Below are 26,814 nucleotides of genomic sequence, written 5' to 3' on the forward strand. Positions count from 1 at the left end.
GGTGAACAATTTCTAAGGAAAGGGGAAAATCTATTCCCTATTTATAACTACATGTCGTTCATTCATAACTTTTTTTCTGCTTATCTCCTCATCCATTTCACTGTATAAAACTGAGCCATATCACAACCCACTATCTTTTTCTATTGTAACAGAGGCCACACAATAAGGGCATGTGAGACAAACAGTAACCAGTAGTACAAGGCTAAGACCAACAGCTTCTTTAGAGGGAGGAAATGCCACACAGTGCCTACAGTATGTGAATGGGACAATTTGGCTGAGCCCAGAGCAAATTATTGTTGTCTTTCTTAAACCTCCGCTCTCTTTCTGTGTGTGTTCAATCCCTTCTTGCTATGATTTCACTTACAATTCTGTGTGTTTGTTCTGTGAAACAAAGCAGTCGGTCAATGGTGTATTGTTTGTGTGCCCGTGTGTGTGCCTGTGTGTGTGTGTGTGTGTGTGTGTGTGTGTGTGTGGGTGTGTGTGTATGTGTGAGTGTGTGCGTGTGTTTGTGTGTTTAACAGGCTCCGTAATGTTATTGTTTGGTCTTATTGTGATCAGTAAAGGAGCATTGTAGACTGAGATACTGTAAACACAGCTAAATATGGAATAGCCATGTTGGTCAATGAGGAAGAAATGTGTACTCATATTTCTTGCTTCTATGAACCAGTCAGAGTTTTTTTTTTTCTTGTCTGTTCAGTTGTTCAGTGAATAAAGCAAGATCTGATAGAAATGAGGAAAAAGGACAGGATGATAAAAGAAGATGGGAAGAAAAGAGTGGGAAAGCAAAAACCTACAAAGGACATCAGACAGAGAAAAGAGTAAAATGGGTAGTAAAGAATAGCAATATGGTTTGCAAGCTGACAGAGTTGATCAATATCCCACTCAAAGAACAAATGTTGGCAAAAACAATCTCACCTAGAGATTTGTCCTAAAATCGTAATTATAGGCCTAAACCGTAACCACACACAAAAACATTTTAAACAAACCTTGATTGTTCCTGTTTCTAAAACACTCATCACGCCCTAACCCTAGCCTTAGCATTAGATGAAGTCTTAAACTAAATCTGACAGGATGGCAATTACTATGCTCTTAACATGGCATTGTGGGCAGCTAGGATTGGTAGATGCCATGTTGAGTGCCAGTGCTGGGTATTTGTCACTGTAAGTGCCCCATCTGCTGCTTATTCCTGAATATAAAAGAGGTGGATCGCTAATCTTCCTTCACTCTAACCCAATCTCTGATTTCAGGGTTGAAACACCAAGGTTACAGCATACAGTCTACTTTTTGCCTATGCCTAAAAGTAACACTACAGCTACAGAAGAGCTGGAAAAATAGATCACATTAGTTATGAATCTTGATCACATAGCGTGAAAGAGATTAAAATACTAGCAGGATTGATTAGCAAGATTGATTGCCGGTTTATTAGGTACATCTAGCTAAAACTAGGATTTAGTATTTAGTTTTCGCTGAAACTGTTTCAGAACGATTCATCTTTAAGAATATCTTTGGAGGATGTTTGTGAGTGTATTTCAAAGACTCAAAAAGCACATGTGAAATTCATGTTTTCACATGTGAAATCTTATATTTTATATTTAAGGGGATGTGTCCAAAAACCACACGCTGCCTGAATCTGTGATTGTTTTGTGTAGGAGTGCACAAACAAACACATTTTTATTTGAATTGAATAATCAAAAAGACTAAACTTTTCACATGAATTAATCCACACAAATGGATAAATACATGTGAGCTTGAGGAATCAGGCATAGATAGAGAGTTAGACAAAAAGAGAAGGAGAGAGGATGATGAAAGGATACTCTGAATAGACTTCTCGTTCCCATCTGATAGCAGAACTTCCTTCACGTCAGCACAAATGGCAACCTGAGAGAGAGACACAGGAAAGAAACAGAAAAATTAAACAAAAGAACAAAACCAAAATCACCCTTATATGAAGCAAACATCTGAACACACACACTCTCTCTCTCACACACACACACACACACACACACACACACACACACACAAAATAATGACATAACCGTATCTACAAAGATTCACTCTTGGCAGCCCAGAACGCCCCACCCTCTCTTTCTATTGCTCCCTCTCCTCCATGCCATTTCCCTCTCTATCTTCACCCCATTTTTATGTCTGCATTATTCTAATCATTCAATCAAATCAGTCAATACTTTTATCATTGTGGCAAGCAGTGGGGGCTGCTATCTTGCTATCACTCTGTTCAGTAATTGCATTGTGACAGGGATGATGGCAAGCGCAGAGCCTTTTCATTTGACGCTGGGTGTTTATCGGGCCAAGCCATCACTCCGTTCGCCGCTGTCACTCTGCACTCGGCTCGCCGGGCCTGCCTGATGCCCTTCATATAACTTTGCGGTGCAGACTGTGAGAGACGAAGAGAAAAGGAGGGAGCAAGACGGGAGAATGGATAGAAAGCTTTGTGCTATGCTGTGTCTCTCTGTGTGCGTGCGATATAGATATAGAGGTGTGTGCTTTGCTATAATCTCATCATTTCACATTCTCTTTTCTTTGCAGATGCCTTTTTATATAAAGTGTGTGTCAGGCTGTCAATATCTGTTAAGGAGTGTGTGTGTGTGTGTGTATGTTTGTGTGTGTGTGGGTGTTTTACTGTAGTTATTGTGTTGGTATGCACACAATCCTATATGGCTGATTCACTGCAATCTTGAGTCCTATGGCTTATAGCATTTCAAGTGTATGAAAATTTCTGTAACAAACAGAAGACACACACTTGCTTTGACACACAGACGCACACACATATTAAGGCCCTGCAGGGTGTATGAGAGGGTCACTGAGTGCTGTGCGTCCCACCATCTGCTCAAGTAGAGGAAGGGACCTCCAGGCTGAACCAGAGCATCCAGCTGAAACAGCAGGCGCCTAACGCTGCAACAAACCCTCCAACACCACTATACACACATGTATAGTCAGTCAGGCTCTATAAAATATTCACAAACATTGTAATCTAAACAAAGGTTTTCAAAATGTCTAACTTTGTACGCCACTGTGCAGTATGTAATCCAATATCAAATCAAAAACCATAGCTTTTGATTCAATGCTTTTTTTTCCAGGCATGAAAAAAGCAGGATTGTTCCCTAACCTTAACCAAGTATATTACTTTAACAATGACAATGAAATAATTTAAAATCAAACCATGATGGTTCCCAAAACCCAATGAAACCTTAACCACAGCATTGTCACATCATAAAACTGACTTATTTTTGTAACAGTTTTTGAAGCCACTGACAAATTATTTTATATAGCTGATAGTGGCATCGTAACACAAAACGTGTTGTTCTAAAGGGCATGGACCAACCATGTATTTTGTCGTTTAATTTTATAAACGTTTTTTTTTATACATTTGCTAATATGTGTTATTTGTTAAAATGTATGTCTGTCCAATGAAGCATCACGCAACACAAAAGTCTGCACTTCTACAGTGTTTAATACATTCTCCTTGGAAGAGTAGGGGACCACGTATTCTTCCCTGAGGCACCCCGATAGCTGATTGGTTAGAACAAACACCATTTTTACAGAAAACATTATTTACAGTTATTTTGGAGGTGTTTTGTTACTGATTATTAAGTGTTTTGTCAAGTAATTTACAAGGGAATTATTTTGGAAGTTATTTCTTAGTGCTTCATTTCTGGATCATAGTGTTTGCACTTGAGTAATGATTTACAACTATGTATGTATATATATGTATACTGTATATATACCAGGAGAGCTGAAAATACCAGTTACTTTGACCTATCTTTTGCACTAAATCAATCTTAGGTTTTAATAAATCAAGCTTAGGTGTTGATCTGCACTGCTAGTTTCTCTTCCTAAAGAAGACTTTCAAATGGCTTCCCCAAATTCAGGTCGACGATATTGGCATTGTCTCCCATTGTGCGCAGTTTGCTAGCTGGCTAGTTTACCCCTACAACACTAGCCTAGCCTACTGTATGAATGAATGAATGAATGAATGAACAAATGATCTAACAAAAATGAATTAAACTTGAAAGAGGACATGTGTGAATTAGGTTAACCTAAAACAAGGAGTGTGGTGTATAATTGTAGGAAAAGTATGATGAAAATTGGCTAGCAATTTCGCCAAATACTAAAAAATAGGTTACAGCAGTTTGTCTTTCAACAACACTTGAAAAATCTGCCATGGAACTGAGCTGGTATAGCTTTGGCAACTATTTGTATTTCAAAAACACTGTCAATCAAAAGGAGAGGCAGCCTTTTGACAGACCCTCCAATCATCACGCAGAAGCATGGAGTCCAGTCCAGCCCACTTTTCCATTGACCCCCAGAGACGCTGAGCAACCGTTGACGGGACATAATCTCAGCATTTATCCAATGACTTAAACTGTTCAAAGCAGCTCCATTGAAGACCATGGATGCTAAGGGAAATGCACTGTGATGCTACAGGAGTGTACAGTATGAGAAGGAAATTGAGTAAGCTGATTTCGAACAAACTCGTTTTCGAGATGAACTTATCCTAATGCATTTTTCGTCAATAAAGGTAATAATAAATATGTTAACACAATAGTACATATTTGAACATTAATTTTTATGAAATTTTAGGTGAAGCTGAGTTTTCCTTGCAGTCTTAGAGAAATTGCCTCTGGTTGAAACTGAATGTTTATGACATCAATGTCGGTACCATATGTCAAGGCCAGGCATTTAAATGTTGTAAGGATATTTAACACTAAACCAGAATTGTCAGCCTGGTGTTAATACTAGATGAAACGTTTGGGGATATTCTGGAAAATTAACAAAGATATTAGGATTCTTGAGGACCATAAATGACTACCCAAAATTATTTACTAGTAATAGTTGTTGAGCTTCTTCAGTCTGAACCCAAGCGATGGCCCGACAGAACACGGACCAACATTGCCATCACTAGAGCCACGAGTCTAGAGTGACTAAAAAACTTCACCAGGCTTGTCAGTGCAGTCCATGTAAAAGAAGATCATAGCTTTAAGGCTGAAAAGACAGCCAGGGACAGAGGGGGTTAACCATGCCTCAGAAATGGTCAGGGCATGAGCTTCAATTCTGCCAAGAGAAGCTTAATCTAATCTAGTTTGGGGTTAAGTTAAGGCTACAAATGTTGACATACAGTATCTTGATTTGATTGCATGTGGCAAGGTAATGTAGATGAATGCTTCCTGTGATGGGTTGGTCTAAAATCAGCATGAAAATGGGGAATTACATATAATGTCCTGATATCTAGAGTGCAGTTTAACAGGACACTGTTGGACGATGTGTAGGTAAGTAATGGGGGATTGAAATCAGGGCCTGAAAATGTTATAGAACATGAAATAAAGAATAAAGGAAGGGGTGTGTCAGTGAAGGATAACTAAGGGATGAGGAGAAAGAGAGGTGTGAAGGAAGAATTCCATCTCAATCTACCAATGTTAAACCATGGTGTATAGACTGCCAAGAGATAAAACCAAGCTTTCTCACAGACGCTCCGGCCATAGGGAATGCAAGCACACACACAGACACACACACGCACATGCACAAGCACACGCACACGCATGCATACAAACTTACACCTAGAAGTCACAGAACACAACACAGAATGGCATCTAGCAGATCAATGGGACACTGACGCCTGCTATGTAGAGGGGCCCTTTAGACACTTGCTAAAAAACCCTTTGGCTGACAGACTGCGATATATCTGAGTGTCGCAGTGTGTATGTGTGTGTGTGCTGTGTCAATACATGAAAGCATTTAAGACCCAAGGTAGTTCACATAGCTAGGAGTTACAACTCAGGTGGTCTGACGATTGTGTGAGTGTGCTGATAAACATAATAAAAGACCATATTATAATCATTATATTGGATACAAAGGTAATCCTGTTAATCTTAAAGAATGGTTTTACATACAATATAGTCTTTTTTTCAAATTCTAAGAAATATAAAATTGTTTGGGGAAATAAAAGCTGCCATAGCACATCCATACCAAACCTGCAATATTCAGATTGTGTTTTGACAGTATTTATTGTGCGTTAATTTCAATTTCTATGTTATACATATTAAGAGTTAAGGAATGTGATTGACCAATTTAAAATGCCAAAGAAATTAAAGCTAATTGATGAAACAAACAAAACTATCTATATAGCAAGCGTTGTCCAACCAGGAAACTTAGCTTTGTGTAGCTAATTATTACAGTTAATAAACAGATCATCATCTTTCAATGGTTCAATTATAAATTATCAATTATTATCTGAAATTACAACTCCAGATTAATCTAACAAAGGACAGGATGCTTGCTTTTTGATTTAAAATGTAAATCTTTTTATTTCTTGTTTCTTTGGAATAGGGAGGCACCAAAATCATGGTTGCAGCTGTGGCCGTGGTCCTGCTACATGTCCTGTGAGGCCATTTTACATCCTGCTGCGCTCTGCGGTGCCCTGCTAAATCCTGCAAAGTCCTGCTGTGCTCTGCTGAGCCCTGTAACGCCCTGCAGTGCCCGGCTATGCCATGAACTACTACAACTGTTATTTCTAGTCAGTGTTCCATTGTCTTTTAATGTGACTGTTAATGCCATTACACCCCCTCACCACTGTCGTACTAAATGCTTGCTCTTGGGGGAATTGCTGGAATTGTTTGGTCTTTGTAAATTATAGAGTGTGATCTTCACTTACTCAATCTGTAAAGTGTCTCTAGATAACTCTTGTTATGATTTGATACTATAAATTAAAACTGAATTGAAATTTAATTGGATTGTAACCTTGCATGTGAAACAATGTACTTAACGTCTACTTTTTTGGATTACTAAACAACACAACTGGAGCTACATGTGCAAAACTCAAACTACAGTTTGCAATACCAACAGTCACCTGAGCTAAACAATCCACATCTCCTGAAAAACTCATTCCAATCAACACAACTCTTAACACAGGTCTCACAACAGGCTCAGCGCAGCCAAACACTATGAACAATCGTCATCTAGATTACACACAGTGGCCCTCATTTACGAAACGTGCGTACAACATAAAACAGGTGTAGGACAGGCGTACGCTGATTCCTGCACAACATCGCACAGGAAAACAGGGTGTCATGAATGTAGTGATAGAGTGATTATGAATCATATTCAATACAGGAAATATGACAATGGACAAAATTTTTATTTATTTTTCGGGTTTTCAAAACTGTTGACCGCATCAGTGATCTCTTCCCATTCTGCATTCTTTCTACAGCCTTCAATACCAGCGTTCAGGTTAAAAGTTTAGCTTCTTAGCCGGATTACGTCCGGCCTTGTTGTAAATTGTAGGGGCGAGGCCTCAATACCGAGAATATTTGGGGGCATGATATTTAAATTATGATCATTTCCAGCCGCTGCATTTATGAATGTACGACCACCTACGTCGTATTTACCAAACCTCCAGTTAATCGGACAATCAGCGTCTTTCTCTGCCCATAATACCAAAAATTTTGCACATTTAAAAGCGCAATCGAATGGGCAATGTCAAAGATGTCAAAATGGCAAAAATCCTGCTTGATTCAAGTTATTTCAGCAGTAGTGATGGGGAAATGTACATGCGCCGTGGCAAAACGTTAAATACTTGTGCTATTGGGGCGGCCTCTAGCTCACCCAGTATGAGCGTTGGCCCCAGGTTGGCTGAGTCCTGCAGCGTCCAGCTTCCTGTGGCCCTTTGCTGCGTGTCAGCCCCCATCTCTCTCCCCCTTTCATTTCTATCCACTATAATAAAGGCCCAATAAAATAATCTTTTAAAAAAAGTATTTGGACAATGAGTGCAGACTATGATATTCCCACTGCTGATGCTTAGACTGAAATAATCCTGATGCCAATATTGTATGTTATTATGTAACGTAGTAAGGACTTAAACAACTGCTGGAAAGGAATGTGAAAGAAGAGTCGGAGATTGAACTGAAAAAGTGTGATATTGTGGCAAAAATCTTTTCAGCTTGGCTCCTTGGCCTGTCTTCGTCTTGCTCGATTACTGCTGCCACTTCACCAGGAGACAAATGCAAGAAGCTTGCAGCTGGTTTACATCTAATTTAAGAGGAAGAGAAGTTTCTGTCACGGGAGGTGTTTGAACATATCACACTATACAATATAGATTTTATAATATACCAATTTTCACGCGGGTAAACAGGAGGGAATGAAAATCAGTTTGCTTCGATATAGTATTTTGTCTCTAGTAATTTATGGAATTACTGGAAAAAAACTAAAAGTGCATAACAGTAACAAAGAATAAAGTGACTAATCCTGCCTCTTGCCAGCATCATGCAGCAAGTTTTCTTCATCTTATTGGATGTCTGCATCATCTCTAAATACTAATCCTTTACTTTCTGAGAAACAATAAGAAAGCCGTTTTACTAAAGTAAAGATATAGGGTTTTTCACATTTTTAATAGCTGTGTATGTAACCTCAGACATCTTACCAGGACATATTGGTATCATTGCTCTTTTACCTGTTTCTCTCAAACGGTAGAGTGCAATATTGTTTAATTCTTATTTGGTGTTATTCCCCAAAAAAGGCTTTCTGAGCTTTTTCTATATAAATACCATATGTTCACTAACTAGTCTAAAATAGGACACCTGCTTAGGCTTTGAGCTTAAATTACAATCAGCAATGTTTGATAGGCACCAGACTAAAATCTATTCTGTTTTGAACGTGTGGTTAACAGCTGAGACAGCAGTGTGTTAGCATCTGAACAAAGTGCTGTAAATCCAGTGTTGTGCAGGTTGGGGTTAAGTCATGGGATAGGTGTGTAGAGTCTTGAAAACTGTGTTCAAGAAATAAAAAACAAACGAGCATGAATTGCTGCTGTGCAGACTGTAGTTATAGTTTTGCACATGTTAGTCCAGTTGTGCCCACTTAACAATCCAAAACAACTGTAAACAATTTTTTTTAAAGGTCAGGGTTGTTGGAATCTTTTAAAGACACTGATTGCCAGAAGTAGGTACTTGAAGCGACTGTGATTAGGTTGTACTCGTTTAGGAGTCTTCTGGATACCCACTAATTGTTCAGAAATGTAGAAGTTGTTTTGAGCAGTAATACACATTGTTAATGATACTTTCACCACAGACCTGGGAGACTTAGGATGTGTACACCAAGGATTTTACAATCCAAAAACACACATAGGCACACAAGTGAATGATATGTATATTAATAGGTATGGATACTGTGTGCCCATGCTGTTTGTTTATTGATTGGAAAGGGTCAATTTCATTAGGGAAGCAAAGCCAATACTCCCACAGATATCTTTGTAACAGTGTGCGTGTGTGTGCGTGTGTGTGTGTCACTTACCATGAGCCCAGCAAGACAAGTCATACCTCCTCCTAACTCACACACTGCACCCCTGGGAAACAGAAAGAGTGAGAGTGAATACAGGGAGTGAGATTCACATTGCTGAGCCAAAACCTAGCAGTTTAGCACTAACACACACACACACACACACACACACACACACAGTAAAGTACAGTAGATGCACATCATACAAACACATACACACACATAAACACAGCAGGGAAAGAAATATCAATTGAACCATCAACCTGAAAGCTGAATACTGAACATTGAGAAGCACAAGTTCAATCAGCGGGAATCTGAAACACACACACACACACACACACACACAGTCCTGTCACTTGCATGCTCATTCAACCCCTCTCTCCATCCTTTTCCTCCTTTCATCTCCCCTTCCCCTCCATCTCTTACCCTGTCCTCTTTCATCTCTCCCTGCGTCCCTCCCTCTCCTGCTGACCTTCAGTACGCTGCTCTGATCAATACCCCTCTGTTTCCTTGCCCCCCGCCTCTTGAATGTTAAAACAGGAAATCAAAGGGTGACGTTCCACCTTGAGTGGAAATCAAAGGTGCCTGGGTGCTTTTCAGCCCTGTGCCGCAGGGCAGGCCAGTGCTCAGCAGATGAGAGCAGGGGAAAGAGCAACACAGCATGGCATGGAAAGGTACAGAATGACACCAAGTTTCAGGCGTTTACTGCAGGTCCCGGTCAGATTTCAATTAGAGGGATTCAACAGCCTTTTCTACTGTTCCACAATCTGTTATTACAACAAATGCAATATTTTCAATATGTTTGTGCAAGAAGAATACAATACTTATTTGTGTTATAAAATGATTTCCTTTCATGCTTTTGTGTCAATCAAATCAAACATGGTAAAAAGAGGGTCATGAAATGCTGCCTAATGAGTCTCAATATCAACACTATTTTAAAGAAAACTTCAATGAAAAAATCTGACTGTAAAAATAGTCTTTTATTCAATTGAAAGTCACAAAATGAAAAAAAGAGCACTGTGAAAGGTTTTGTCACAATACAAGGTTTTGGAACAATCTCAATGACACAATGTGTCATGTATAGCTAACCTAGACCTAATAACTGCTGCGCGAGCTGTGTGTGACCTTCTAACTGTAGTTTCCTCAAATAAAAACTAAAAAATAATTACAATAACAGCTGATCTTGTCCTTGTTTTCTTGGTAAAACTGTTGAGTCTTTTGACGATGGAGTGAGCAGATTTAAAGAGTGGGAAAACTCACATGAACATGTGCCGTTTCTGCAGACAGTAATGAGCCATCACCTCTTCAGACGGCCACACACCTAAATCAGAGAGAGACCAAGAGAGTGTCAGAGACTCAGTGATTAACTGATGATTATCCATTTCAGCGACAGATCTCTATTTGCAGGCATTTATAGCATCACTAATGTGACAAAGTGCTTTGATTCCAGTTCCTCAACATCAAAATACCTTAATATTGATACAGAAACAATGAGACTGCAGTGGAACATAATTGGATGCATTGTATTTTCCAGTCTGTGTTCATTTGCTTCTCTTGTGGTTTCCACCTTGCCTCTGATCCAAGGCTTCTCTGTCTCTGTTTGTCCGTCTGTCTATCCTAAATCCCTGCAACACACTGTGTATGCAAGTGTGTGTGTGTGTGTGTGTGTCTGTGTGTGTGTGTGTGTGTGTGTGTGAGAAACAGGGTCCGGTGGGTGATAATCACAGTGTGCAGGCCTGTCTGGCTTATCACCTACTGACAGCCCTTCTCCTTCTGCCGTGCATGTAACACAAACTAACTCACACACACTTGCACACTTTGTGCTATTCTCCCTCTCTCTCAACACATACACACACACACACACACACACACAGACAAACACACACATTGGCAGTAAAAGAAGTAAACATTCATTTGAATAAAACTTCAGCTTTTTCGCTTCTGGCTTTGAACAAGAAGGTTCGGCTTGGTGCCGTGTATGTGTGTTTGTGTGCATCCGTGTGTCTGCGTGTGTTTATGTGAAGGAGTTGTTGAGAAACGAGAATGAGGGGATATAGAATGAGTTGAAGAAAAAAAAGCGAGGGAGGGAGACAGAGATGGAAAATGAGTGAGGTAACGAGAAAAAAATGGGGAGGGTGGTAGGGTAAGAGGAGGAGAGAGAAAAGGTGGTAGTCGATATAATAAGCAGCTTACAGGCGGTCTCTCTTCATCTCATGGGGCAGACATCACTGCTCTCTCCCTCTCTGGGTCTATTGCTCTCGCTCTCTCTCTTTCTCTCTTTCCCCTTCCTCCGGTCCGCCAAGATTAGCTCAAGCAAGCAGGATTTAATACTGCCTATTGATAAAATGTCCAAATATTCCTTTTCCCCATTAGAAAAAAAAAACACGCATTCTAAGACTTGGCCTGACAGCACACACACACACACACACACAAATACAATGCCAGAGTAGCTATACTGTGTGTCTACAGAGGTTCAAGGCATGCAAGACTTAAAAAAGGTGACATTCTAAATTTAATCTGTTATTCCCCTTCAGCCAGGCACTTGTCACACAGCCCAGTATGGGAAACTTTATACTGTCAAATGGCACATCAGTCAGTACAACGGTTTAGTGTATGTAGTGCAATGCTGGATACTATTTTAATATCTGATATTTCAGGATTTGTATTCTTTATAAATATATATTTCATTCTCAATGAGTACATGTTTAAAGGATAAGGCAAGTGTTATTCTATTTAATTTTAATTGGAAACAATTTGAATTGAAAGTCCGAGACAACAATGCATTAGTCTATCTATTAAGACTTTCTCAACCTTTTCTCGACTGGGACTATTTTCAGCTGTGAATTAATAAACATTTGGTGCAATATGAGTATGAATTGCAGCAGAACAGTGTGGCCCAATGTTGGACTTTGCAAGTGATTTGGTGGTGATAAGAATACTTGTAACTGATCTAGATACAGATACAAAATAAACCAGCACAATAAAGGAAATGTCATGTACTGATGAATTTAATGAAAACTTATTGTTGCATTAATTAAGACAATTTCTAGTGATATAGATTTTAGATACTCTTGTCAAATCCAAGTGGGATTTGGCCTTGACTGGGGTCACTGCAGGTAGAGAATAAAGCCTGATGTGCAACGTTTGTCACCTCCGTGAATGAAAGGCAGTAATTACATTCAATTCCAGTATTTACCAGCCAGGCAGGAACAACTGATTATAAGCCCTGTTCTGATGCAGGACTGAGCATAGACCCTGGATCAACTGGAGCAGGTCTATGTTTGGGGGTATTGTGTGTCTTCAACTGCATCCTAATTCTCCCCTTTCCACTTTGACCCCTCCCTTGACATTAATTATATCTGAATCTCTACCCTGTGTAATGACAGTTCAGCCCTTCTTCTCTGTTTCCCCAGATGTGTGTCACCATGACACTTGACATTGAGGGCCACCCAGAACATCTTGAGCAGATGAACAGTAGAGGGTGGTAACGCAACATTAAACTGTGTTATCTGCCACTCTAAAGCACAAGCAGAAGAAGAAAAATAATGCCCCCACACCCTCATCTGCAGTTTCATTTGGTTTTCATTCTGCTGTTGACTTCTGGTCATGTGCACAAGTCATAAGTGGCATCTAATTGGGTAGTGGAGTTAGTATAACACCATCCATCACTGAAGATGAAGGTGTTAGGGGAAGAATTCAAACAAAGAGTTTCCTTTGAGGTGCGTACACATCCCTAAAGGGATTGTAAATATGTAAGTGCAAGATGCCTCAAGGCCATGTGTGATTATGAAATCATGAAATCTAACACAAGATAACACTGTGCTAAGAATTTGGTACAGTACCAATAATATAGTACAGTAATAACTGACCAATAATGCAATAAGTTAGAAATCTGATATTTATCACCATGTTTTCATTCCCTCTCCTGAGGGCCTGTTCCCATCCACTAACTGGTGTGCACACCCCTCAGGTTAACTTTCTTTAAGTCAAAGTTATGTGCCTGCGTGTGTGCATGTGTGTGAGAGAGAGCAAGACAGACAGCTCTAAGTAATAAAGCTTTGTAAAGCATATATGAATCTGATGATTAATCCCCAACTCCAATAACATTAATAGCCCAGGGTGATAGGAACTCTGTGTGTTAGTGTGTGTGTGTGTGTGTGTGTGTGTGTCCGAGGCCAAAGTGCACTGTAGGAAATGAAGAGATCAGGAGTAGAGAGCAGATTACTCTTCCTGAGGATAATGAAATTATTTCTCACCTTCAATTACTAGATGAGGAAAGGAAGCAGTGTGGTTGTGTGTATATGTGTATCAGCCCAATACTTTATCATCTAATGGCACTAAACCTTGTCACTGGTGTTATCAAGAAAACCATATGCAAAGTCTTTTCACTTATGGTGTGGAATAATATGTGATGAAGACACGCAAAACAGCTGAATACTGTACAAGGCGTGATTATTGCAGTGTTACATTCCTGGTGTGATTTGTAAACTCAGACACAATGTAAACTGCACAGAAGGAGGTGGGAGGTTTTCTGGACCAATCAGATGTCTGGGTTGCAGCTACCCCTTGAATTTACGGTGTAAAGTCATGGTCCTAAACCCTCCACATTCTTAGTGACCTGGTGACGACCCTGGGAACTCTTAACAACTTATGGCACAGCTAATCTGGCCTCAGTAGCTGTCAGTAAGCCCATGCACAGAGATGGATTTATCCATCCATCCCTCCGTTTTCTGCTGCTTATCCAGGTTTGGGCCATGGGGGCAACAGGCTAAGAAATGTAACCTGGCCATCAGGGTAACCTTCCCCCCTACCCACATCCTCCCTGGCCCTTTAATGCCCTGGGATCAGACAGCTGAGAGTGAATTAGCTAAAGGCCTATTTCAAATATCTGAAGGGAATGCAGGTACTAAATAGGGGGACACAAGCTAAAATTACTTACCAGCTAAGCCAAGCTAAGCTAACAGTACTTGGGATAAAGCTGTTACTATGTCTATGTGTTACTCAGTACCAATAATTAATTACACACAGACTGAACACTTTCATTTAAAGATCAAAGGAGCTGCTTGAATGACCTTGTGCTGAAAGCAATATTGATTTGCGGTATTTTAGACAGTTTAAATGTGTACAAAGTTAAAGCACTAGTCCAAATGTTAAATAGTCCACATGCTGAAAGACAGGCGGTCGGAAAGACAGACGTATTCTAAATTGTCTCTGACAACGATCCCAAAGGTCAGTTAACATGTAAGACCACAGATCGCCATTGTGATTGCTTTAAAATGTAATGACATTCATTACTGATGTCAGCTGCTGTATTTACAGGGACACTGGAGGGTTCTGAGATATGAGGTGTTGGACAACAGTTACAAAGCAAGAGATTTCACTCTGTTTCTTTTTAAAGTAAAATATCTGTGTTTTGCATTTCTTTCAGACGCAGGTCTCATGTCGAAGACAGTATGCTGCTGTATAGTGATAAAGAAAAGATGAGTGAGGATGAGTAGGATGAGTAAAAGAAGAGACAGAGGAGAGCTAGGAAGACAAGAAGGAGGGGGGAGATGTTAAGAGTGGAGAGGACCGCAAACAGTGTGGAAGAGGAGAAGGGAAACAATTTGAGTGCAGAGAAGCAGTAACGTGATAGAGAGGAAAAGGGAGGGGAGATGGGGTTAGAGGGAGGAAGTCAAGAAGGATGGAGGTGAAAGCAAAATGAAAGCTGGGCCTCGTAAGATGGGCTGAGGAATGACAGAAAGAGGAGAAAGAAAAGGGGGGGGCAGAGATAAAGAAGCTGAAGATGAGCAAAAATGAGGTTTGCATAGTGAGCAGGAGGAAGAGGAGCAATGGGAAGGAAAGGAGGAATGGGAGGGAGGGAGGTGAGGAGGACAGGCAAAAAATAGAGTAAGGAAGGAGAGAGAGAGAGAGGTGTCAAGATGGGGTTAAGTGGGCCATGATGTTGCTTTGAGCACGCGCACGCACTCTATCACTATTACATAGTGATACACACCAACACACCTATCTGTTGGTTTCTTTCTCTCACACACACACACACACACACACTCGGTGTTTTTCTCTCCCCTCCGGCCCAGCGTGTCTTCAGGCTCCGTGGCTCTCTGGCGGTGATCCGACTCCACATTAAGCGAGGCCTCAGATAATTCCTAAGCCTCCTCCATCCCGATCCAATAAGGGATAAGGCTCTCGGCTGGCCATGATCAACTGACAATCTGTCCTCTCACACGGCTACTTTAGTGGAGGCCAGGATTACCCCGGCCAGCCTAGACAGGGTACACACAGTTCACAAGACTACGGAGCTCATGTGTGTGTTGTGTGAGGAAGACAGAGACAGATTTAAGAAGATTGTGTACAGAGGTAAAAGTGTGTGCATGTGTTTGTGTACATGGCCCCACAGTAAGGTATGACAGATCTGGTTATTGCACCTAGTTTGTGTTACCACTAGAAGTTGAGGGGTTTCAGACCGACAATAAACACTGAGATCTCTGTGACAAAACACTATGATACTTTCTAAAATATGGTAGTTTTGTAAAGGGTAACGCTTATACCGATTATACTTTGTATTTTAAAACAGCAGCAAAGGTCTGTTTTCATTTTAAAGATAAAAAGTTTGATATACATTATTATACAAATCAGCATCAATCTACAACAAAAAATGTATTTGGGTGAAGGATGGGCGCACCAAGACTAGCAACTGCCGTAGTGCTCTAAATTGTTTGTTTGAACAGTAGCTCATATAAGAGGTGAAGTAGTTTTTTGTTGTAAACCAAATACATTGTAATTAAAATTAGTATCTTTACATCTTAACTGAGGAGTTATATCAAATAAACAAATTAATAAATTAGGAAGTATTATAGAAATACGGCCTTTTTGCAGTATTTAGCCAAAGCAGAGTAATTACTGCCGTCAGAAAAGCATCAGGGAAAGTCAACAGGGAAAAAGGACAAATATTACTGATCTATTTTTCTAGTATTTCAAAATCCTAAAAGCAAAATGCTTTGTGGTCTTTAAAGATCTCCATCCCCTGATAAATCAGGGTAGGTCAAGTTAGTGTGTTAACAATAATAGGAATTACGAAATGATCATCCTGCCTAGCTGGCATGGTAAACACACATGCTGTGAATAGGCAGGTTTAGATAGCCTATTCGCCTTTCACCAGAAGAGCCAGGCAATGTGTGATTAGGATCGACATTCTAGCCAACAGAGTCTGCCTTGAAGACACTCCTGAGCCCTTTTTCCATTGGAATAGGCTCATTTCAACACATACTCTCTCTCTCTCTCTCTCTCTCTCTCTCTCTCTCTCTCTCTCTCTCTCTCTCTCTCTCTCTCTCTCACACACACACACACACAAACACACACGCTAGGAGAACTGTGCAGGGCTTCGATAAGCGTGGCCCTTCTCTCTCTCTCTCTGAGTAAACATCGTTTTGGATTAGGCAGAGTATAATGAGAGCAGGGGGCTATCTGCCCACCACGCCTGCAATGTGGCCCCCCGCTCCTCTCTGAGGGGGCCGGGACCAATCTTTACTCTGCTATTTATCCCCCTCCTCTGATAGCTTACTTATCTGCTGCAAAATGCCAGGGCTGACTGCCTGTCTAACTGCCCCTATAACTGTCTGCTTGCTTTCTCGTCTGCCTGGTTCCACGCCCTTCTGTCTGTCTCTCTGTCATCCTGTCTCAAAGCTTGCAAAAGCATTAAGCCAAATGCACGACTATGTCCCATTTTATCTCACCTCTACCTGTCTGTCAGCCTGTCTGTATTCATGACAGACTCCTTTTCCTGAATCTCATCTGGCAGTAGGAGTGCCATTATAAAAACAGAGCAATGCTACAGTACATGTAGAGTGAGCAGGACCACCTTTCTGTGCTTGTGGTTGTGTCTTAAATTATTTAAAGGGTGTGTTTTGTCATTTTATTGATTTCATTATGTAAAAATAAAAATCACATATGGAGAGTCTGTGTGAAAAAACATGCCATGCTTCCCGCTTTTTAGTCATCTATCCTATGTATACAGGTCTTTGAAGGGATAGAAAAGCTACCAAGGTAGCATTACCTATTGAGTGTGCAAGCACCAAACCTGATATTACGGGCCATTTTACATAACACCACATATAATTTAGATCAAGAACTCACTTCCATACAGTGTCTTGTTTATTACCAAACCTTAAAACCACAAAAAATGGTGATAGACAGCTTTCTATTTTTATTTCTGTCGTCCACTTTTTTACTCAAACATGAAACAGAACGAAGAAATACAAATGGGTCCTCTAGCTGTAACTGATATTCTTGTTTTATATAATATCAATGTTTTACATGTACCAGCGTCATCCACCATCAATCCCATCATGCCCCACACTTCTCATTGACAATAAATAGAAATAGAAAGTGTACTTTTGATGAAATTACTTCTGTTGCGCTAACCATTATCAGTACAGAGTGAGTGTTCAGGAGCAAAGGAACAGAGGGAATGCAAGGGTTACAGGAGGAGAGTCAAATAAAGTAACGAGAAAGAAGTAGGTGGGAGTGAGAGAGAATTAGATGTAGGGAGAGACAGGGGGACGCAGAAACAAAGAGGAAGTTTGACATGTGGCTAATAGACATATCAGCAGTGAGGTGTGGGGTTTAGTTGGCAGACAAGAATTTGGCAGAGCTTCATTCATTGATTAGCATACAGAGAGTGGCATGGGGCTGTGTGACAACCCCAGATTACGCTGCACACACACACACAAACACACACACACACACACACACACACACACACACATACACACAGATTGTCATAGATTGCATCTCTCTCCAACCTTGGAGAAAGGCAACGATGTCAAATTACAGGGTGTCACCTGCACCAAGCTTTAGATTCTTGAATGTTAATGCATATAAACAATTAGGGCAGGAGAAAGAGAAAGAGATGTGAATGGGTGTGATTGAAGAAGCAAAATATGGGGATAAGACAAATAAAGCAAGGGAGAAAAGAGCTAGGTTTAGAGTGAGGAAAAATGAGAAAAGAGATGAGGAAGGGTGAAAGAGGCAGGAAAGGGGAGTCAGTAAAGGGAGTGGGGAAGGTAGAAAATGAGAAAAGGGTGTAGGGAGGAGAGGAATAGGACAGTTGAGATTAAAATGAGGAGAGGTTCTTGTTTCTTGGATCATGGAAAAAGAATAAAGAAATCTGAGAAAAAATGACCGCCGCCACTGATTAACTGATGATTAATGTCAATGTATTTCGTTATTTTACTGTCTTTATTTTACATACATTTTACAATCCACGGCTGTGCTACCTTCAATTTGAATTTAAGCAACACAACAAACTGCATACGTAGGTGTAAAAAAAGTTCTGTTTTTATTTGCTGTCAAAATCCTGTGACTGTGTGGTTTAATGATTCTAAGGATGGAATTGTTAATTAACTTTCTATACAAGTTTCACCCTTTTTACCATCCAAAACACCAGTTGTTAAACCAAAAAATGGTAGCCTGGGTATGCTTTGTTTAAAAAAACTCTTCTTAGTTGCTTAAATGAGCGCCATTTACAAATAAATAGGATTGTGGAAAGCAAGAACGCCAATAACTGAAGTGGTATTAGTTGGTCTGGTGTAATCTGTCTGCAACCCCTGTCACTTCTGTTTTTACACATTCTACATAAGCAATGCAACAAAATTATTTGTACAAAAAAATGCTAAGTTGTAGTTTCTTTATCTCTGGTTTGCTCACTCACACACTTTTTTTTTTTAGTTTTCTGGCAGCCTGTTACATAAATGTCATTTAAATGTCAATAACATTGAATTTAATTCACATCTGCAAATAATACAATAACAAACTTGATTGTGTTATGCTCAGATTAGAATAAATGGGAATGGTATTTGGACAATGATGTGGTCTACGGTGAAACAGTTCCACTTTAGTCCTAAAAGTCAAACTTATATTAATGAATCAATAAAGTATGAGACAATATTGAAAATGCCGTTATAATTCCCTGACCAACAGTCCAAAACCCAAAGTTCAGCTTCAGTTCAATTTATAATTATGTAAGGTCCCAAAAAATTACATTGTTGCATAAAAAAATAAGAAAAAGATTGTTTGTCGATTGACTAATGGATTCACTGACTAATCATTACCACTCTGAAGCCAACATGGACAAGCAGTCCTTACAGTGCTCAGAATATTGTTTAACATCTTCAATTTCCATGACAACTAGGAAGCCCCCATATGCTACTGAAGATCGAAAGCTCCACAACAGCTACAATTTTGACTTTAAGGTTGAGATGGTTTTATTCTAAAACAACCACCTCATCACGTCTCTATCTGACTTGTGGCACTCAATATAGTCAGTACTCTATTTGTGTAGTTAGTTAGTTGTACTTTATTTAGATCACAGTCACAACAGTTACACATTTTGAAAAACAAAGTTTGGTGTTTCGAGCTGACATGAAGTTATACTTAGATATGACTGAGAGAAAATGTTCTACACCCACTCTACCATGACTCAGTCTGAGGTGTGTGCATGAGTACATGCGAGAGTGCATAGTTTTGGGCAAAAACACGTCTGCTCCTATGTGTGTTTGTGCTTCTGTGGGCACTTCAGCACTGTAGTGAGCAGGAGACAATTACAAGTTGTGTACCACAATGTTGTCCATATTCAAACATGGAGGTGACTGACAGGGGGTAGAAAAGGATATATTCAGGAAGAATGACAGAGAGCGGGAGTTGGTGACAAGATGGGGGAGACTGAAATCACATCCACTACTAGATCCTCCAAGGGTCGGCCCAACAACTACACTGATGCCTTAAACATGAGACCCAGATTTGCTATCTCTGTGAAGAGGTGCTGAGAGAAGAAGAAAGGAGAGGGAGATGAGGGAAGTAATAATGCAGAGGGGAGGTTATAAGGATCAAACGGAAGTGTGGGAGGTAAAAAAGAAGGTGCAGATCTGTTTTGGTTACAAAGACAGTGCTGCTAAGGGGCTGTCAAATTAACTGTGTAAATTGACTGTTAATGTCCCAACCTTTGGCAATACATCAGAGGGGGTCTCACACGACCAAGTACTGTTGTGCTGTCCAGTGGCTGCAAAGCAATGCGTGCTGCTAAGGTATGTGTTTTGCTCAGGTGCACTTTAAACAGTACTTTTAGTGGAGGGTAGTTGTAAGGCTGCAATTAAGGATTATTTCTGTTCAATCAATTAATCTGGCAATTTTCTCTTTGATAAATCAACTACTCGTTTGGTCTTTAGAATGTCAGAGAAGTGTGAAAAATATTCATGACCAGGGTGACGTCTTGAAATGGCTCGTTGTGTCTGATCAGCAGTCCAAAGCTCAACGATATTCAGTTCACTACGACATAAGACGAGAAAAGGCCACACAACTGAGAAGCTAGAAATAAAGAATGTTTGGCATTTTGGATTGATTTAATCACTAATTTAATAATCAAATAATTGTTTCAGCTCTAGTCTTTCCATACACCATCACTCTGATCAGAAAACCTTCAATACAATCTGGATATTGTATTAATGATGGATTGATGATGTCTGGAGGAAGAATGCTAAATAACAGCTGTGTGGGACAAGGTGAAGATGGTTTGCTGTGAATATAATTTAGCAAAGATTATTAGAAATAATAATAAAAATAAATTGTGAAAGGACATATCTGGCGGCTTGCATGTTCAGCTGAGCAGCTGCTTTATTGCTTGTAAGCATGCTTGTTTGGACCCTTAGTTTCACTATTATGCCGTATTTTTGTTACGTAATCATTAATATTATTATTATTATTCAATGAGCCAAGCTGCTTGACTCTGATTGGCCAACAGCTAGCCAATGAGAGCCTAGCTATCAGTATCCTTTACCCAGAACAACTGGGCGAGCTCCTGAATAGTAATGAGCTGACCAGCTTTTGTATGTGGCCTGATTTCTCCACTTATTTCTTTTCAGTGGCTAAAGCAACTTGAGTATAGTCTCCGCCTGTGTCTCAATGTCACACAGTCGGTTACTTCTGGATTTCGCAATGGAAATTTTTAGAAACTGTGTGGTGCCCATCTCTTCGGTTTGCTTTTAGCATTTCTAAATGCACACTGAATCACCATGTTTCCTAGTCCTTCTTTTCTAATCCAATGTTTCAATAACAATGTACAAGGCTACTACTAACTAGCTAGGTGTCCCAACTGTAGTGCGGTTCTCTGTTTACTTTTTGTCGCAGTACTACTAACAGGAGAAAAGTAAAATTCCGCTGCTGAGAAAATAGTCCCTCAAAATGTAATGCAATCTTTGAGATGCAAGGGTAGTTTTATTTCAAACATTACTCTATCAACAGACATTTACATCAATAGTCTGGCGTTATAATTTATTTGCCTTTGGTGTACTGTGGAGTGAGTAAGACTGGTTTTAATGGCAGGCTAGCAGATACTGGTGACTACGCAAAACCAAAACTCTACAACTGGGAGGACTGTCTCCACTGATGAAAAACACACTGGCTAACTTGGAAATAAGGTCTTATGTCCAAAATTCTGAACCACCCCTTTAAGAAGATTGCAACATTGTTTCTAATATTTGGCAAGGATGACAAACCAAAGTAGTGAGTAAACTAAAATGTTTTCAGACTCCAAAAATATGAGGCTGGACTTCTGAGCAAAAACAGGTGCTGAGGACAGGGTGGAAGCAGTTTATGAGACGGACAGAGCAGGATAGGAAGGCGGTTAATGGGGTGGGAGGGGGTGAGTTTGTGGGCTGAAGTATAAAGGATTGAAACGGGTGTGGGCAGTGGTGACTGGGAGGAGAAACGGTGGTGGCAGGGTGTTAATTTGGGAGGTTCAGAAGAGGAAGGAGACCCCTGGGGCTCTCTGTCGCTCTTCTCTCTAAACTGAAATAAACTGCACTGCGACAAAGTCGACATGAGAGGCCAGCGAGTGCGTGCACATGTGATACAGCAGTGCCCATGTGTATTTCTGACTGTGTATTTGCATTTATGTGTGCGGGTGTGTTCACATTTATGTGTGCAGGCGGTTTTTTGGTGAGGCAGATGAGCAGGGCAGATATCCTGGGGTGGCCTGGCAGCGGCCAGAGCTTTATCTGAGCTGAAAGGATTTTAGCACTCCGTTTTGGAGTACTAACCCAGGAGCAATGTCACCCCCCTCCTTCTTCTCCTAACCTTCCTTCATTATTTCTCTGTCATTTTCTCCTCTCTTCTGCTGCTTATTCTCTTTTCACCTCCTCTCGTCTCTCCTGTCTCAGTCCATCTCTGGCTGACTATAGCTACTAAATTAGAGGAGAAAACAATGTTCAAAATCAGTTCAAATATTTCCTGATCTTTTTGTGAAGATTATTCTGCCTTTTTCCGTGTACAGAGTAATTTTTAAATAGCTGTTTATTACAATGTATGTGTTTTAGGAACTATTTTCAACATCAAATAATGTGCAGATTGGGCAACTGAATAATCATTTGGTCTATAGAGTGCCAAAGAATATTAAAAACAATCACAATTTCTCGAAACCAAAGTTGGCCATAGTCCAAAACCAGAGATATTTAGTTTATTCTACACATGAGGGCCCTGGGTACTCTGTCCCCTTTCCACCCCCAGTCCGACACACTGGTTGCAGATACATTTTCAGTCAATCAAATAATTGATTAATCGTCCAATCGTTTCAGCTCCACACAATTTTTGGTTATATGGAAATAGACAAGATGTGACTTTGATTGATTACACTGAAGTGAGCTGAATCAGACAGATCCTGATGCATCTCAATTCGGTCATTTAATGTTGCTGTACAGTTCCCCACTCATTAAATATTGGGCCTTTGCATTCTGATGTACTGAAGCGCCTGTGTCATAAAGGTTAATGATTTATTTAATAAGTGATTTAAATAATAGCTTACGATTTCTTCTTAGTTGGAGCGTTTTTTCCAGCAAGGCAGCATGCCTCAATTATAATGTGCTCTGGGAAACCCTGCATTTATCACGTGAACGCACATTATAAGCAAAAGGAGAAAAAACTGGGCACTTTAAAAGGCATTAAACACATTTTCTTGCTAAAGATGCTAAAAGTAACATCTGAAGACTGATAGATGCATTTAAATGTAGTCACATTAAACCTTGTCATGTGTTTACCTCTAACTTAGATGAAGTCACTTGACTGCCTGTCAGTGAAGTCAGGTAGGTTTCTGAAACCCCACCTGAATCTGCTCACCAGAAACACTGACATTAAATGGCGTTCCATTGCATTTTCCCAGTAGGAGGCTGGACATTCAGACTTTCCCTAGTTGTCAGGAATGCTGCATTACAGTACAGGACGACTAATCCAATTGGAACCTCCCTCACCCACCAATTCACAAAGCTCTTCTCAAAGCCCCACGTGTTTATTGCCTTTACGAAAAGTCCCATATTTTGCACGACACTCTCAGGAAGAGGCATGCTGGTTTTCTGCAATCAGGGCCATTATCACACTGGGGCGATGGCTAGGCCCCGCCAAGCAGCGGCAACATAGATGGCACCTTTCCCCACCCCTCTCTCCTTGTTCTCTACCCACCCCACACCTTATGTTTCTCTCACTGCAGTTACCCTAGCTTCCACTTGGTGAATTAAGTGGTATTACGAAGAAATGCTTCTAGCTGAGCTTAACTGCATTACAAGAACAGGTAATACACCCTGAGAGTTTACGTATGTGCGTGTGTATGAGTGTGTGTGTGTGTGTGTGTGTGTGTGTGTGTGTGTGTGTGTGTGTGCGTGTGTATGTGTGACACAAAGGAAGGGGATAGAGGGTGGAGGGACAAGTAGAGAGAGAGAGAGACAAAGAAAGGGGGTCTTAAGTGAATTGTCAACTCCAATGCTCTAATCACAGTGAAAGCTCTGGACAAAGAGCACCCACGGAGGGGCAACGAAAGGCCACTTAGCCCTGACTCCCTCTCTACCTCTTTCTATCTGCTTCTCTCTCTTTCTCTCCTTGTAAAGAGGCAGGTCTCTTCAAAATAATACCTTCCAAAACACCTGAGAGAGGAAGGACAGAAAGAAACTGAGAAATGGAAGAAAGTGAGGGAAAAACTAAATATGTTACAAATATACACAATACATGTCAGGTTACAGTTAAATTAGTACCAGCTTGTAAGCAAGGTATTGCAGAGCAGTAAACTCCAGTAATTGGCAACATTTGTACGCCATTTGGTTTTCCAAGTTTTTGTTCATTCCAGTTTAATATGGTCGAGATTGACAGTTTATTATTTATAGAAGTTTGTTTTTTTCACAGTATTATAACACAAAGATACTTGCTCCTCACACTGGCCTCTATTCTGGCCCTCAGCGGCTCTGCAGGACCTCCACTTTCCATAAAGCCCATAGGCAGATCACCGGCTCCCTAGGGCTAGGCAGCCATGCTGGCTCTATTCAACTGTCCTGCTAATGCTATGCTGATTGTGTGAGCACAGCTAGCATGTTGTGTGGCTAAGCATGGGTCATTTCCTCGTTTCCCCCATGTCTCTTTTCAAATGTCCAGATAGGGAGAGCCTTTACTGGGTCAATGGTGACTAAAGATGGAGGTTTTCACATGCGAGAAGTCAAACTGGAAAAACACAATGGTACACATATGCACAACCACTGAAATCCAATTTTGATACTGGATATAGAAATACAAAAAACACACACACACACCACAAAGTTTCCTGTGTCCTCTTCAGAGTGTGTCCATTGTGGAGGTGACAAAGGAGCGCTCATACAGCCATGCTGAAACATAATGGATGTGGCCCCTTGGTTCACTACTTATTGTACTTTAGATTCCCTCCTTTCTGATTGTGTGTGTGTGTATGTTAGTGTGTGTGTGTATGTGTGTGTGTGTGTGTGTGTGTGTGTGTACAGTATGAGTGCTCACTTGGAGGAAATTGTTCATCCCTGCACTGTGCATGTAGCCTGTCAGAGGAGAAAAAAACATTTCCATCATTCAGTTTTTGCTTTACAGACACTACCTTCTTCTTGGAGTTTGGAATACAAAGTATGATACACTGAATATGAAATACTTTTCAGTCCATAAACAAATGGCCAGACAGAAATTAACAAAACAGCATCTGGATACAAATGATTAAATCAGAAACTGATGAATGAATGCTTTGACTGTTTTGATTTTCTGCTCTTTTAAGTTCGAGGACAATTTTCTGTCAATTTGGTTAGTTCATGATTTAATGCTCAATATATATATATATATATATATATATATATACATATATATATATATATATATAACTCCTAAGCTATTTTGGAGTAATGTTTCTGATCACCTGATGACATTGCCATGTACACATCTTTGAACATCAGAGAATTGCCTTGGTCTCTTTGACAAGTTACAGACTATAGAGGAATTAATTTGAATTTGTGATATATTCTACACTCTACAGAAGACACACTACTTTCCCCCATATGCTAAACAATAGGAAGGTCTGTTTGCATGCCACACGGACACCCACTTTTGTGACAAATTAATTGAAGAAAACAACAGTGAACGGTTTAGTTTACTGGTGCAGGAAACATGAAGGCCGAAGAGCTTAAGTGAAAGCGGGGGAAAGGGCAGAGAAGAGAGAAAGGCAGGAGGCAAGACAGGGCATGAAAAACAGAAAGAAAGGCAGTCTAAGAGTGGCAGAGCAACAGAGAGTGAAATAGAGAAATGGAGAAGGGCAAAAGAGGTGGGACAACACGAAAAGAATACTTTAACACCTAGTGTGAGTGAGATTGTGTGTGTATCACTAGTCTGACACCAAACCTAGGCAACAAACAGAGAGTATGGTACTGTAACTGGGCACAGAATGTTGTGATGAATATTTCATATTGGAGATTGTAACTTATTGAAAAGGCTCCCATGAAGTGTGTGTGCATGTGTATTTGTGTAATTCTTGACCCATCTGGAAAAAGGGTGCAGAACCTTACCACATTACTACTTTTTAAAAGTGCAATCACAAAAAAAAAGCCAAGACAGGTGATCTCTAGTCTTGAAATGTCACAAACAGCACTGCAACCCCAGCAAAAAAGGAAAGAAATTAAATTATGACATTTCAAATGACAGAAAGACACAGTTAATTTGGTAGCAGCACCAGTAGCTGCAACACAGTTTCAAAGTTTTCCTCCCAGCTGTGGAGGTTTTGAAACGTTGAAACGTTTGATGTCAAGAAAACTAAACTATCTTTTTAAACATCAATAAGGATTTGAGAGGACATTTAGGAGTTTGATGACGGTATTTGGCTCAATAACAAAATCTGAAAGTGGGTGGTTAAATGTGGCAAAGCACCAACATATGGGTAAGGTGCACTGGGAATGTTTGAGACTACTAAGAGGATACTTTGGTGCTAATGATCACACACACACACACACATACACACACACAAACACACACACACAGTGATGAAATATGTCTTTCCTTTGGGTGATGTTGTTGGGTTGGACTGACTTGTAATGTATGATAAGTGACATCAGTGACAGAGGCAGACAGACAATAGCCAACTGTCAGAGCCTTAAGATTAGTGATAGGAAAGGAAGAGCATGCAAACACACACACACACACACACACACACACACACAC

The 26,814-nt window shown here is 40.3% G+C and overlaps 1 protein-coding gene and 1 long non-coding RNA gene across 2 annotated transcripts in view; one reads left to right on the forward strand and one right to left on the reverse strand.

Moving 5' to 3' along the window:
- The window catches only part of LOC117960811, a 68,936-nt gene extending 60,115 nt beyond the window's left edge, over nucleotides 1-8,821 (forward strand). Inside the window, exon 4 of the long non-coding RNA XR_004660232.1 lies at nucleotides 8,528-8,821. This is a non-coding gene — a long non-coding RNA (uncharacterized LOC117960811). The remainder of the gene's footprint in view (nucleotides 1-8,527) is intronic.
- The window catches only part of camkmt (calmodulin-lysine N-methyltransferase), a 102,855-nt gene that overhangs the window by 22,387 nt on the left and 53,654 nt on the right, over nucleotides 1-26,814 (reverse strand). Inside the window, exons 4-6 of the mRNA XM_034899004.1 lie at nucleotides 10,546-10,606; nucleotides 9,301-9,352; nucleotides 1,815-1,878 (exon numbers count right to left, since the gene is read on the reverse strand). Of these exons, the coding sequence (XP_034754895.1) occupies nucleotides 1,815-1,878; nucleotides 9,301-9,352; nucleotides 10,546-10,606 (177 nt within the window). The remainder of the gene's footprint in view (nucleotides 1-1,814; nucleotides 1,879-9,300; nucleotides 9,353-10,545; nucleotides 10,607-26,814) is intronic.

Source organism: Etheostoma cragini, chromosome 17, assembly GCF_013103735.1.
Source record: "Etheostoma cragini isolate CJK2018 chromosome 17, CSU_Ecrag_1.0, whole genome shotgun sequence".
Taxonomy (NCBI): Eukaryota; Metazoa; Chordata; class Actinopteri; order Perciformes; family Percidae; genus Etheostoma; species Etheostoma cragini.